Genomic DNA, 12455 nt, shown 5'->3' with positions numbered 1-12455 from the left:
AAGTGACCATAGCACCATCTGCTGGAGAAAATAGAACATGCAGTATTGCATATTCATCATCTAACTTGCCTATTTTAAGCATAGGCAGCCAGTTCACCTAAGGAGGTCTGTGTACATAAGCAGGCTTCTGCACTTATCCCAAATTGTAATAGAAACCACAGAAAAGTCATGTATCATGAGCATAATTTGGTTGCTTTCAACAGTTAATCCTCTACTAACATCTGGCATAACTCATCCTACTTGGACACTTTTTTAAAGCGTCCATGGAACTGAACTGGGATGAAGGGGTAGCATCATATTTTTAGTAATATTTTCAGGCAATTTTTTTCAAACCTAAATGATTACACATTAAATATTCTTATCCTCCTAGTCTGACTGCTCCTAATGTATATGGGGGGGAGGAGAAAAATCTTATATGTTTGGTAACCTAGGAGATTCTGATTTAATGAGTTACTATGGTGACAACTGGTCTCTTGAAAAAATGATAAATCATGGGATTGGCAGAGTTCATAAAAGCGACATGATAAATGATTAATGTAGTGAAATCTGTATGCAATTTTGTACCATAGGAACAAATCCAATCTCTAAATATAATTTGTTTCAAATGTTTTCCATCCTTCCATTAATATGTTTATTTTACTCATTTAAAAGAATCAAAGGATAAATAACTCTCAGTCTGCTCAGTCATTGGCTACTCCGGTGGTTTCCGTGGCAACTCCTACTTTACCAGGGCAAGGGATGGGAGGATACCCATCAGCCATTTCAACAACATATGGTACCGGTAAGTTTCCACATAATTCTGAGCTTTATACATTAAATAAGAAAAAAGCCAAATATTCACATACAAGATAGCCCAAATAGTTATGAATGTGATGCTTGTGGTAATATGAAATGAAACAATATGTAGAATCCTGTCTCATTTTTGTTGTGCATCATAACAAGAATTGCTTTTAAGTGGCTTAAGAATCACTCATTTACACTTGACAGTTGAAGAGCCACTTAAATTTCCCTTACCAGAAAGTGCTTTGACATTCCCACTCTCATAATTAATTGATGCCTGCTGGCATGATGTAGGTATAACTTACCTGCATCATACACTTTTGAAAGAGCAGAAATGCTTCCATGCCTACCCGAACTGCAGACTCCACAGTGTCTTATTTGTACATCCATGTGGCAATCCATTTGTACATCAAAAAGACATGATAGGAAACAATGATGGTGACAAGAGGGCATACCACTCCAGAACTATCTATTCTATAATAGGCAGGGACTGGCAGAGCCAAGAATGGTTGCACCTAATCCTTATCTGGAAGGGGAAGGCATTTTCCAGTTCAGGGTCCTCCCAAAAATTGAAGCCCAAGTATCCCCATCCTCCGTTGACTAGGGCTCTAAAACCCAATGTGAGTCTGGCTAGTCTGGAGGGTACACAGTGCAAAAACTGAGTTGTATACCATTTTTTCACTTACAGGCTTAAATGTGTATTCAAGGTTACTATGTCCATGAGAACATAGTAACTAATTCACCCCAGAACCTAAGGTTGCTATTTCCAAGAATCCAAGGCTAATCTAATGTTGATTGCACTTTACAATAATCTCCCTTAAAGCTCACATATTTGGCCCATACTCAGTATCAAGGTGAGGAACCGTGGTCCTCCAGTAAGTACTAATCTAGAGTGCCCAGCATCCATTGCTATGCAGGGCCACATAATTGGGAGTTGTTGCCCAGAAATATCCGAAGAGTCATAAGTTTCCCATTCCTTGCAAGTAAGCTGACTTTGTAGGCTGCATTGTTTGGTGTTGTTAAATGTGTGCTAAAAGTATTATAAAACTTCACAAACTGAAAGTTCACCAGGAACCAGAAAATCATATATTTAGCATTTATATCCTGATAGTAAGCCGAGTTTATGCACTTGCATGTATCAGCCTATTGTGCTCACATTGAGTGGGGAAGAGAAGAGAATGCCTTTAATACCACAACTGCAATAGATGTTACAATGCCTTATTAACCGAATATGAGAGAATTTGTTCATAGTTATTGAACTCTTCTTAATTTTGAAATTGTTTTTTTTATATATTCTTGCATTCAGAGTATTCGCTAAGTAGTGCAGATTTGTCATCATTGTCTGGCTTTAACACAGCCAGTGCTCTCCACTTGGGTTCAGTAACTGGCTGGCAGCAGCAACATCTACACAACATGCCACCATCTGCCCTCAGTCAATTGGGGTAAGTCAGAATGCAAAGCATCATGTTATTTTTAAAAGACCTATGATACCTCTTTCCTTTTCCCCCCATCTCCCCAAATAACCCTGTTTTTGGTTATATAAGTGTTTGGAGAAGAGAGCTCAAAGTTTCTAGTACCCCGGAGATAGGGGTGAAATTCACTTACCTTCCTTACCAGTTCGCAAATGTGCACACATTACACGCACACTCAGTCCGCTCAAACACACCATCGTCCACACGTGTGCAAAGCCTTCTGCACAAAGCCTTCTGCACATGCACAGAGCAGTGAGTTCCACTTACCTTTACTACCAGTTCGCAATGAGAGAGCGTGCGCACACTTCTGTGCATGCGCAGAAGCTTCTGCGCATGCGCAGATCACCCATGATGATGTCGTGGTAGGTGGGCGGAGCCTCCTGCGTGTTTTACTACCGGTTCTATAGAACCGGACCGAACTGGGAGCAACCCACCACTGGCGCAGAGGCTTAAAATTGTTGCAAAAAAGTGACATCATGACGTCCGCGTGGGTGGGCAGAACCTCTTGCAGCCACCGCTACTGGTTCACCCAAGCCAGATAGAACCGGCTGAATTTCACCCCTGCCTGGAGATGAGGCACCTTGAAAGGAACCAAAGCTATAGTCTTGGCATTGACTGAATTCTTTTTGTTTTACAAGAAACCCAAGAGAGTGGCCTCCACTTAGTTCTGTCCCTTCCTCTGTAGATAACATTCTGCTGATTATCAGTAAAAAGTGATATGAGAGGCAGGTGTAACACATAATAAATGGCAGGCCTGCGGTATGTCAGTGATAGATGCATCATGCATATGGATAGATTGCAGTGCAGCATTTTTTGTCATTAGCTAACAAGCGGGAGGAGAGCAGTTTAGTGAAATCAGGCAACAGGTGGGATTTAATCTATGGGATTAAATTGTTTTAGTAGTAGAGTTTCAACATTAGCTGTACTTGGCCATGTTTATTTTATTTATTTGTATCCCACCTTTATTGTTTTTACAAATAAGGTGGCGAACAGATCCACCTCCCTCCTTCTATTTTTTCCACAACCACAATCCTGTGGGGTGAGTTGGGCTGAAAGAAAATGACTGGTCCAGTGTCACCCAGCTAGCTTTCATGTTACCAATAGAAGAGAACGTATGAAGCTCAGGGTGGAACTGTGAAGTCCTTGGTGCTCTCTGAGTTTGGCTGTTATGTATTCAGCTATGTTACATTAGGCTAGAAGTAGTTGGCCTCACCTAGGCTGGCCAGGAAATAACCTTCCAGCCCAAATTCAGCTGCCCCAAAGGCACAGTGGTCAGAACCCATTTGCTCCCTTGAAAGTGGCTTCCTTCTTCTTCTTTGTTTTTTGACCTGCCCTCAAAACAGCAAGAGGTAGGGAGGGGAAATCAGTATTCCTCCCATATAGTCCCACTCTCTCAATCTGGAGGTGTGTCCCAATAGAGTAGAGTAGGGTAGGGTAGGGTAGGGTAGGGTAGGGTAGGGTAGGGTAGGGTAGAGTAGAGTAGAATAGAATAGAATAGAATAGAATAGAATAGAATAGAATAGAATAGAATAGAATAGAATAGAATTGAATTGAATTGAATTGAATTGAATTGAATTGAATTGAATTGAATTGAATTGAATTGAATTCTTTATTGGCCAAGTGTGATTGGACACACAAGGAATTTGTCTTTGGTGTATATGCTCTCAGTGTATATAAGGTGAATAAAATACATTCATCAAGAATAAAAAGATAAAACAAGCCGATTAAGTATGATATCATCCTGTCATGGATAGTTGTAAATGGTAAAAAAAGGGACTATAGTAAATCCCCTACAAGGAATCCTCACATAACCACCATTCATTTAGCAACTGAGGTTACAACGCTATTGAAAAAAGGTGACTTATGACCCGTCCTTTCTCTTACAATCTTAGCAGCATCCTCATGGTCACATGATCACGATTCGAGTGTTTGGCAACTGTTGTGTGTTTAGGACCGTTGTATCATCCTGTGGTCACATGGTTGCCATTTGCAACCTTCCCAGCCAGCTTCCAACGAGCAAAGTCAACGGAGAAGCTGTGGTCATGTGATATTGCATTTAATGACCACGGTGATTCTCTCAAATGGCAGCAGAAAAAAATGTCATGAAATTGGATGCAGTCACGTGACTGCACTGCTTAACAACAAATTTTAGGGCCCTCTTGTAGTCATTAGTTGAGGACTACCTGTACTTTGCGTGCGGAGGTTTTAATAGCTAGCATCCCAGGTGATAGCAGATGACTGGAATATCTAAAATCCTGTAGATTATTTGACAGAAGGCATTCTTCCATCATTTCTGAGGTAAATGCTAACCTACCACTTACTTGAGCTGAGCTGAGTCTAGAAATTACACGCCAAAAATTCAGACCTTGAAAGCAGATAAGCAATTCATTTAGAATTAATCTCTTTTCTACAATCTATTAACATAATTTTTCTCCAATCTCTTCCCTGATTGTATCATAACCTTGTAGGGACAGTAATATTAGAATTCTTGTTTTTTCTTCTCTGCTTTTAACCAGAGCCTTAAACCATTCAGACTTTAAGACTTTACTGCCCTTCACAATACCTGTCTGCTTAGTATTACCAAGTGACCTACCAGCTTGACCCACACATAATCCACATTTGCTTGAGCATCATGCATTTTAGAAGAGGCACAGATATTTCACTTATTTCCCTTATACTATGATAAATTACATGTCCAAAAGGTTGCCAGCAAGCAAAGCTAGTGTTCCTTTTCCCAGTGAAAGGGCATGCACTCCTGCCCTCTAGTGGCAAATTCAGGAGGGAAAAGCCTATGCTAATGTATACTATGCTAGTGTAAAAGCCAGAAACTCTTTATAAAAGATGAAATATAAACAAATCCAGTGCAACAAGGAAACTAGCAAACCATAATGTTCACTTTCCCTATGATCTGAATTGCACACAGTCAAGGCTGAATATCTATTCAGTGATTGGAGACATGAGTGCATTACAGATATTCCGCAATTTATATCCACAATTGGAATTTCCAACATATATTAGTGCAATTGCAAGTAGAATTGAATCTGATTTTAGAATAGTTTTTACATCAGTCATTAAGTGAATGACCATGGTTGTTAAGCAAATCCAACTTCTCCAAAAGGCATTTTCTGCCAGAAGAAAAGGCAAAAAAAGTTACAAATTTTGATCACATGACTACAGGACATTTCAGTTAGTAATAATTGTGGGTAGGTTGCCAAGCACCCCATTTGTGATCACATGACCAAGGAGTTGTGTGACAGTCATAAGTATACATAGAGATCATAACTCACTTTTTTCCAAGGCCATCATAACTTTGAATATATTGTTAAATGAACAATATAAGTCAAGGACTATTTGTAATAAAAGTCCATTGGCTATTTAGTGAGATGCCCTTCTTTCAAGATGCATTGAAAGCAGTAGCTCAGCTCTATTAAAATTAAACATGCTGCCATTCACTTCAGTGAGAAGTGGATTATGTCAATTATTTTGTATGTAAGAAGTGAAAATTGTATTATCATGAAAGGTCTATTAAATATTTCCTATAATCTTGATAATAATATTATTTGTGCATTAATCTTAGTGTTTTTAAAAAATACATTATAAAATAGAAAATGCTCCACCTAAGCATTTAAAGTGAACAAATTATTTTCAGTTGAACATCATAACATAAACAGACTGTTTCACAAAGAAAGCATGGTTCATAATTAAATGCTAAACCAATAGCAAACCTTCATAGATTTAACACACACTATCATCTATTTCTAGTGCAGCCATAAAATATCTGCCCTAATTTTACCTATACGTTATTCTATGAATATTTATTTTACATTGGTCAAAAATTGGAATTCTAACTGAAAAAAATAAGAAAATTTCACTTGGCAATTCCTTCTGTAAATCTTGTAAATCAAATTTAATCTGAAATTAAATAGCAGTTTATTAGACCACAAGAAAAGAGAATACTTCTTTTAATTCTGCTCTATTCAATTTAGTATGTAAGCTGGATCTTAGGAGTGTAAATTTTTACTTTTTTAGAAATCAAGAAAACTGTGTATGAGACCTTAACTTATTTATAGTTAGTGCCTCTAGTTTCCACAGTGAATAAAGATATTCATTACACAGCAAGTTGAACTAATTTCCAATAGTTAACATATCCCAACAATAGACAGCTTGTTAACTTCAGGTATTGCCAAGAATGTAAAATCAAGACAATTCTACCCTTTGGCTCGCTTTTCACACAACTGCAACTGTAGGGCCAACATGCTTGCCCATTAAACAACTGCACCAATTTTGACAAAATCAGATGAATGCAGGGCAGATGAAAGCAATTACGGATTGCAGCATTTCTCTTCCTCTTTGTTGACTAACAATAGCCATTCATTATTAAACATTGTGACAATTAATGATAAAAGCATTGCCACATCATTCCAAGGATAGATATCTAGCATTGTTTTGCTTTTCTGCAGAGTTTAGAGAACAGTTGGCTACAGTCCTTCACTTTGTGTTCAGCCACAAAGATTTTAGAGGGTTAGGACTGAGCATGTAGACTTTCCAGTCTTTCAAAATGTGCAGCTCCAGTGCTCAAGTGACATATCTCCTTTATGCCATTGCCTTTCGTCCCTCGGCGGAACATTCAATCTGCCCTGTCAGCTCTGAGTGATATACAACTTCCCTGCACAATCGACAAGTATTCACAAAGTTGGGAAATTATGTACATAGCATTTTCCTTTCCCATCACCATTCTTCTGGGTCCAGAAAATCATGGTTTCGTTTGGTGACTTTTTCTAATGTAAGAGGGCTTTAGAATAAATTAGAACTTCCTGCATCCAATCTTGCATCAACTTTTTGCTTATAATAAAAATGAATATTTAGTTTCTATGTACCTTTAGGGTGATAAAGACTTCGATAGGGAATTTCCTGAACCTTTGCTCAAACCTCTTTCCAATGTGAGTTGCCATACACCTCAGGACACTCACCAGAGTCCAGAATAATGAACCCATGTTGTCTTGGAAGCCATGTGAAAAACCAAAAGATGCTGAATAGAACAACCCCAATTGCTCTTGTAGTTGAGTTGTAAGCAATCTACACTAGTCTGCCATACAGCCTACCATCTTTTTAAATGACTTTTCTGTATATGCACACATATAGTCATACCTTAAGAAATCAGTCATGGTTTCAAAAAAACAGCAGGGTGTGGCTGACACTATTTCCATTTGAGATAAAATCATCCTGGCTGCAGTTCTGGGCAATCCATAGAAAAAATTGCAAGGACCATCTTAGGAGAGTCATCCTTTCAGGGGTGTCCCACATCTGCAGAGACAATCCTTCACACACACAGTCCTTGGCTTTGTGCAGGGATGAGTTTTTCCATCTCTTAGCTGATATTTTGTATAAGTGTGCATTTCAGGGGGCTCTGCCTCCTCCGTCTGTAACTGGGTTTCCTTTCCTCCTACAGAGCTTGCACTAGCACTCATTTATCTCAGAATACAAATCTCTCCCTGCCTTCTACTCAAAGCCTCAACATCAAGTCCGAACCTGTTTCTCCTCCTAGAGACCGTACCACCACGCCATCGAGATATCCACAGCATACGCGCCACGAGGCAGGAAGATCTCCTGTTGACAGCTTGAGCAGCTGTAGTAGTTCCTACGATGGAAGCGACAGGGAAGATCACCGAAATGAATTCCACTCTCCCATTGGACTCACCAGACCTTCGCCGGACGAAAGGGAAAGTCCCTCCGTGAAGCGCATGCGGCTCTCTGAAGGATGGGCAACATGATAACTTTACTAGCTATTAGAGGTTTTTTTTTTTCCTTGCAGTGCGTGTGTGTGCTATACCTTAAGGGGAAAGAGGGAGGGGGGGTCAATATGCATTATATGTGCTGTGTGTGGGGAGGGGGGGAAAGTCAGGTACTCTGTTTTGTAAAAGTACTTTTAAATTGCCTCAGTGATACCATATTAAAAGATAAACAGCAATGCTGAAGAGATGCTTCGCACTTGAGTTGTACAACAGATCACGTGTACAAAATAGGTTTTAAGGTTAACTTCTTTTTACTGTTGTGCTCCCTTGCAAAATGTATGTTACAATAGATAGTGTCATGTTGCAGGTTCAACGTTATTTACATGTAAATAGCCAAAAACAGGAAAAAAAAGAAGAGGCATTTGCCCAATCCTGGGCAAATCTTTACTGAGAGAGAAAGTGGCTGTTATGCAACAAATAGAAATTGTACAGATGTTTTGGGAGACCCAGAAATCGGGTGATTAAGGAAAAAAGAAAAGAAGGAAAATTTTAGCTCACTTAACAACAGGGTCTCCAACCTTGGCAACTTTAAGACTGGCTGAGGGACTCTGGGAGTTGAAGTCCACAAGTCTTAAAGTTGCCAAGGTTGGAGACCCTTGATTTAGTGTATCTGAAAATGCTCACAAATGTGTTGGCATATTGTATGAGTATGGCACTCAGTTAAACGGATCAAAATCATTTAAAAGAGGACCATACTTGTGGGGAAAAAAAATGTTTTGGGGTTCTTTTTTTTTTTTTTTTTTTTTTTTTAGTGTGAGGGCTAACCTATTTAATTTTTTTAAAATTCTGGGTCTGGATCACTTATTAAATAAAAATATTAAAAAATATGTAAATTACATTTTCCTTATTTTCATATTAAAAAGTAAGACAGAGTTTGCAAAGCATTGTGGCTTTTTGTAGTTTACATAAGCCAAAATGTGTTCTCCCCTCTTCATAGCTTTGCCAATATTTTAAACAGCCCTGAAGGAAACAAAGGGGGATTTTTTGTATAGAAAGCACTACCCTAAGCCATGAAGAACTCCATGCTTTGCTAACCAAGGTAATTGTTTTCTCTTTGCAGAAATTTTGTTTTTGAAATGTGTATTTCTAATTATATAAAATATTAAGAATCTTTTAAAAATCTGTGAAATTAACATGCTTGTGTATAGCTTTCTAATATATATAATAATTATGGTAATAGCAGAAGTTTTTGTTATCTTAATAGTGGGGGAATTATATTTGTGCAGTTGCACATTTAAGTAACTATTTTTTCCTTTTAGTTTTTCTTCTAATCAGAATACATTTTACAGAATCAGTCAGCTGTCGGAGGCTAATCTGCAAACGATTAGGATTTTCCCTTCCTAAAGCAGCCCATATCATTCTAATACATCTGTAGTCAATTTTGCATCTTCGGTAGTTTCATCATATATTTGAAATGTTCTTCTTACCTTATTTATGTTTTGCGTATCTTGAGGCTTTCTGCCCCTTAGATCACAATGTGGCTCAACTTTGTCTTGTTTCTAAACATTCGATAAAACTAGCAATCGTTTGGCTGTAAGAAGTAACTGAGAAAGCTTTCACAATCCCAAACAAAATGGAAATCTGGGGTAGCGCTAAATTGAACATAATTTTAAAATCCATAACAATTACCCCAAATTTGGTATCCTGGCTGCATATATTATGCCCAAAATTCAGTAGGTTATCTCAGAACTACAGGCAGATTCAGGTTCAAATGTGATCAAGGAAAAGTGGCCTAAATAGCCCTTCCAACTCTGTAATTCTTTACTTTTTGTACTCTTTCATACAGAGTAATTGAGGACAGGAATAGCAGCAAAAGGTCACTGTTCTAACTTCAATCTGGCTATAAATGTTGAGTTGTTTATGTCCAAGAATGAATTTATACATGCATTACATTACTTATAATACCGTCATGTACAGGTATACTGCAAAATAAATCCAATAAGGTCAAAGGGATTTGTTTCCAGATGACTGAATATAGGTTTACTCAGTATTTTGCTATGCAACACTGGATGACTTGTGGCTGAATGTATGGACCACTGAAAAGTGTTGGGCTTATTTTGACATCTGTATTTAGTTGTGTGATGGTTAAAATGTGAAGCATGTGCATCATGTTGAGTAACTAGAGCTGAATTCCACAGTTCCATTCAAATATGGTGGCTGCTGTATTTTATTTGAGCAATCAGCTCTGCTATAAAAATTGGCTATTATAATTTTCTAACTTAAATGGTTTGGTCTCCGCAGAACAACATCCATTCTGTTCTACTTTTCTCTTATTGGAGAAAGTGAACACTATCCGTAATTCCTACCCATAGTTTTAATTAAGAATAATATCAGAATAAAATTATGCCTGAACAGGGTATCTAATTTATCTTTGACATTAGCACATATTATTTATAATTTAGCAGGCATAAAAATGCATGAAAGCTATGTCATTTGCTTTAAATACTTCCTTCCTTCACACATACTGAGATTGATTCTTGAAAGGAAAGGATTTTTTTCCCCCATACTAAATAATGTGTGAAAGGTATATCTGGATTCCCAGTGCTGTAGGAGAATCCCTTTGTATATGACTAAGTTTATTGTATTCTTTATAATTGTTTTATATTTCTTGGAGCTTTAAGATTTGTCATGCAAATTAGGTCTTGGTGGTCCACCCTGCTGAGCTGAGCGAGCGACTGAGTAAACGCTACAAGTGATGTAGCTTATTTTCTTTCTTAGGACAGGAGGGCAGGGTAGAAATATAGGATGGAAGAAATACGAGTGATTTCTAGCATGTTAGAATCAAAGCACAGCTTATGATGCAGCTCTTTGAACTGCTCATTTTGATACAGTATTAATATAAAGCAGAGTGAAAAAACTGGAGGGCTGTTCACTCTTTACCACTTAATCCCAGTTGCTGATTAATTTGTGATACCTTTCCAGAGTCATGAACAAGCATTAGCAAACCAACTGACTTTGGCAAATGTTAATGGAGACAAGAATACAAGTTGCGAAAACTCTGTTTGATTAAGGATACCAACCAAATATAGATGTAAGGCTTTGTTCACTTTTAACAACATCAGTAATAATGATACCACATTATCTATACCACAGCTGTAGTATCATAGCTTATGATTCCATGCTGGCTCAGCAGTTGCTTTTTCTTATCCTAAGCATTTCTTGACTAGCCCAGAAAGTCTTGGGAGTATGCTGAAGCCATATCATTTGCATGTATGTTCTAGATAACAGAAAAACTGCTTTGATAATGCATTAATTCCACCATTGATACACGTGCATTAAAGGAAGTGAGAATGAGGCCAATGTTTGATTTTCCTAACTTCAATCAGGGTTTCAAATGATTTTCTTCACTTTAATATTTACCACCACTTGAGAACATTCATCTTCAACAGGAATTAAATATGCAATATGTATGTGGCCATTTTATAAAAAAAAAAAGGAAAAAGAAAGAAATAATATTTGGCTTACCAGTATGGTTGTAAGTCATTTATCAATATGGGTGGGTGAGAGTGACAGCCATGCACATATACACGTAAAATTATTCTTGAGCCTATAGAATTGAGGGATTCTGTGCACGTGAACCAGTGGAAATAAGCTCCTCCCACTCAGCCAGGCAATTGAATTGAATTGTGCAAGAATGGATATTAGTATTTCTTCCTTTTTCCACTATTGAGCTAAACTAAAATATAGAGGCACAAATCCTAGGGTTAACTGAACATTGTAAGTGGATTTAATTAATAAAGAAGCACAATGTTTAATGGTGATGTTACTTTCTAAAAGCTTTAGCAGTCAATCCTTAACTATTCTTTTTATCTATACCTTAACAATTTTTGGTAAAACTACAATGGAGGGACTTATGGTATGATTCTTTTGTATTTAAGCAGTTTTGGGGCAGTGCCTCATAAAAGGATTGAGACTTTCTTCACCCTGGACAGAACAAAATTAAAGGCAACATGCAATAGCCAAAAGAATGTCTTCTCCCCTTAAACTGATATTTATTTTGGAAATAGCTTATTATGAAACAAAAATTATGAAAAATTATGAAAAAAAGCCTGTTTTCTGATTACAGTATATGATATACACCACCCTTTCCAAATCTAGTGCCTTTTTAATATAGTGTCACAGTAAAATTCCTACCCAAAAAGGAACTAGGCATTGGCCATATTTTAGGTGGGCAAGATCAGATTTTTAATCCATACAGTATATGAAAAACACTAGGTTGGGGAAAGCTAATAGAGCACACCTTTATATATTGTATGCATTGATGCCTTTCTCAGAAAAGGAGATTTTAAAAATCATTTTAGTGCTTTATCAACGGGTGTTATTTTTCTTCTTCTTCTTCTTCTTCTTCTTCTTCTTCTTCTTCTTCTTCTTCTTCTTCTTCTTCTTCTTCTTCTTCTTCTTCTTCTTCTTC

At 37.5% G+C, this 12455-nt stretch overlaps 1 protein-coding gene across 21 annotated transcripts in view; it reads left to right on the top strand.

The window, feature by feature from the left end:
- MEF2C (myocyte enhancer factor 2C) overlaps nt 1-8522 on the top strand; it is a 179107-nt gene extending 170585 nt beyond the window's left edge. For 12 of the 21 annotated variants that reach the window (XM_034441258.3, XM_034441257.3, XM_060690622.2 and 9 more), the window contains 3 exons: nt 652-781; nt 2087-2222; nt 7702-8522. In XM_034441258.3, coding sequence (XP_034297149.1) covers nt 652-781; nt 2087-2222; nt 7702-8023 — 588 coding nt within the window. In that variant the 3' untranslated portion in view covers nt 8024-8522. The remainder of the gene's footprint in view (nt 1-651; nt 782-2086; nt 2223-7701) is intronic. The other 9 variants (XM_034441260.3, XM_034441259.3, XM_060690624.2 and 6 more) reach the window with 1 other exon arrangement.
- Nucleotides 8523-12455: the final 3933 nt, after the last annotated feature.

This window comes from Pantherophis guttatus, chromosome 2 (genome assembly GCF_059756535.1).
Source record: "Pantherophis guttatus breed Tessera chromosome 2, ASM5975653v1, whole genome shotgun sequence".
Classification (NCBI taxonomy): Eukaryota; Metazoa; Chordata; class Lepidosauria; order Squamata; family Colubridae; genus Pantherophis; species Pantherophis guttatus.
The sequence above is the reverse complement of the archived record's forward strand: the minus strand, read 5'-3'. Positions and strand labels throughout refer to the sequence as shown.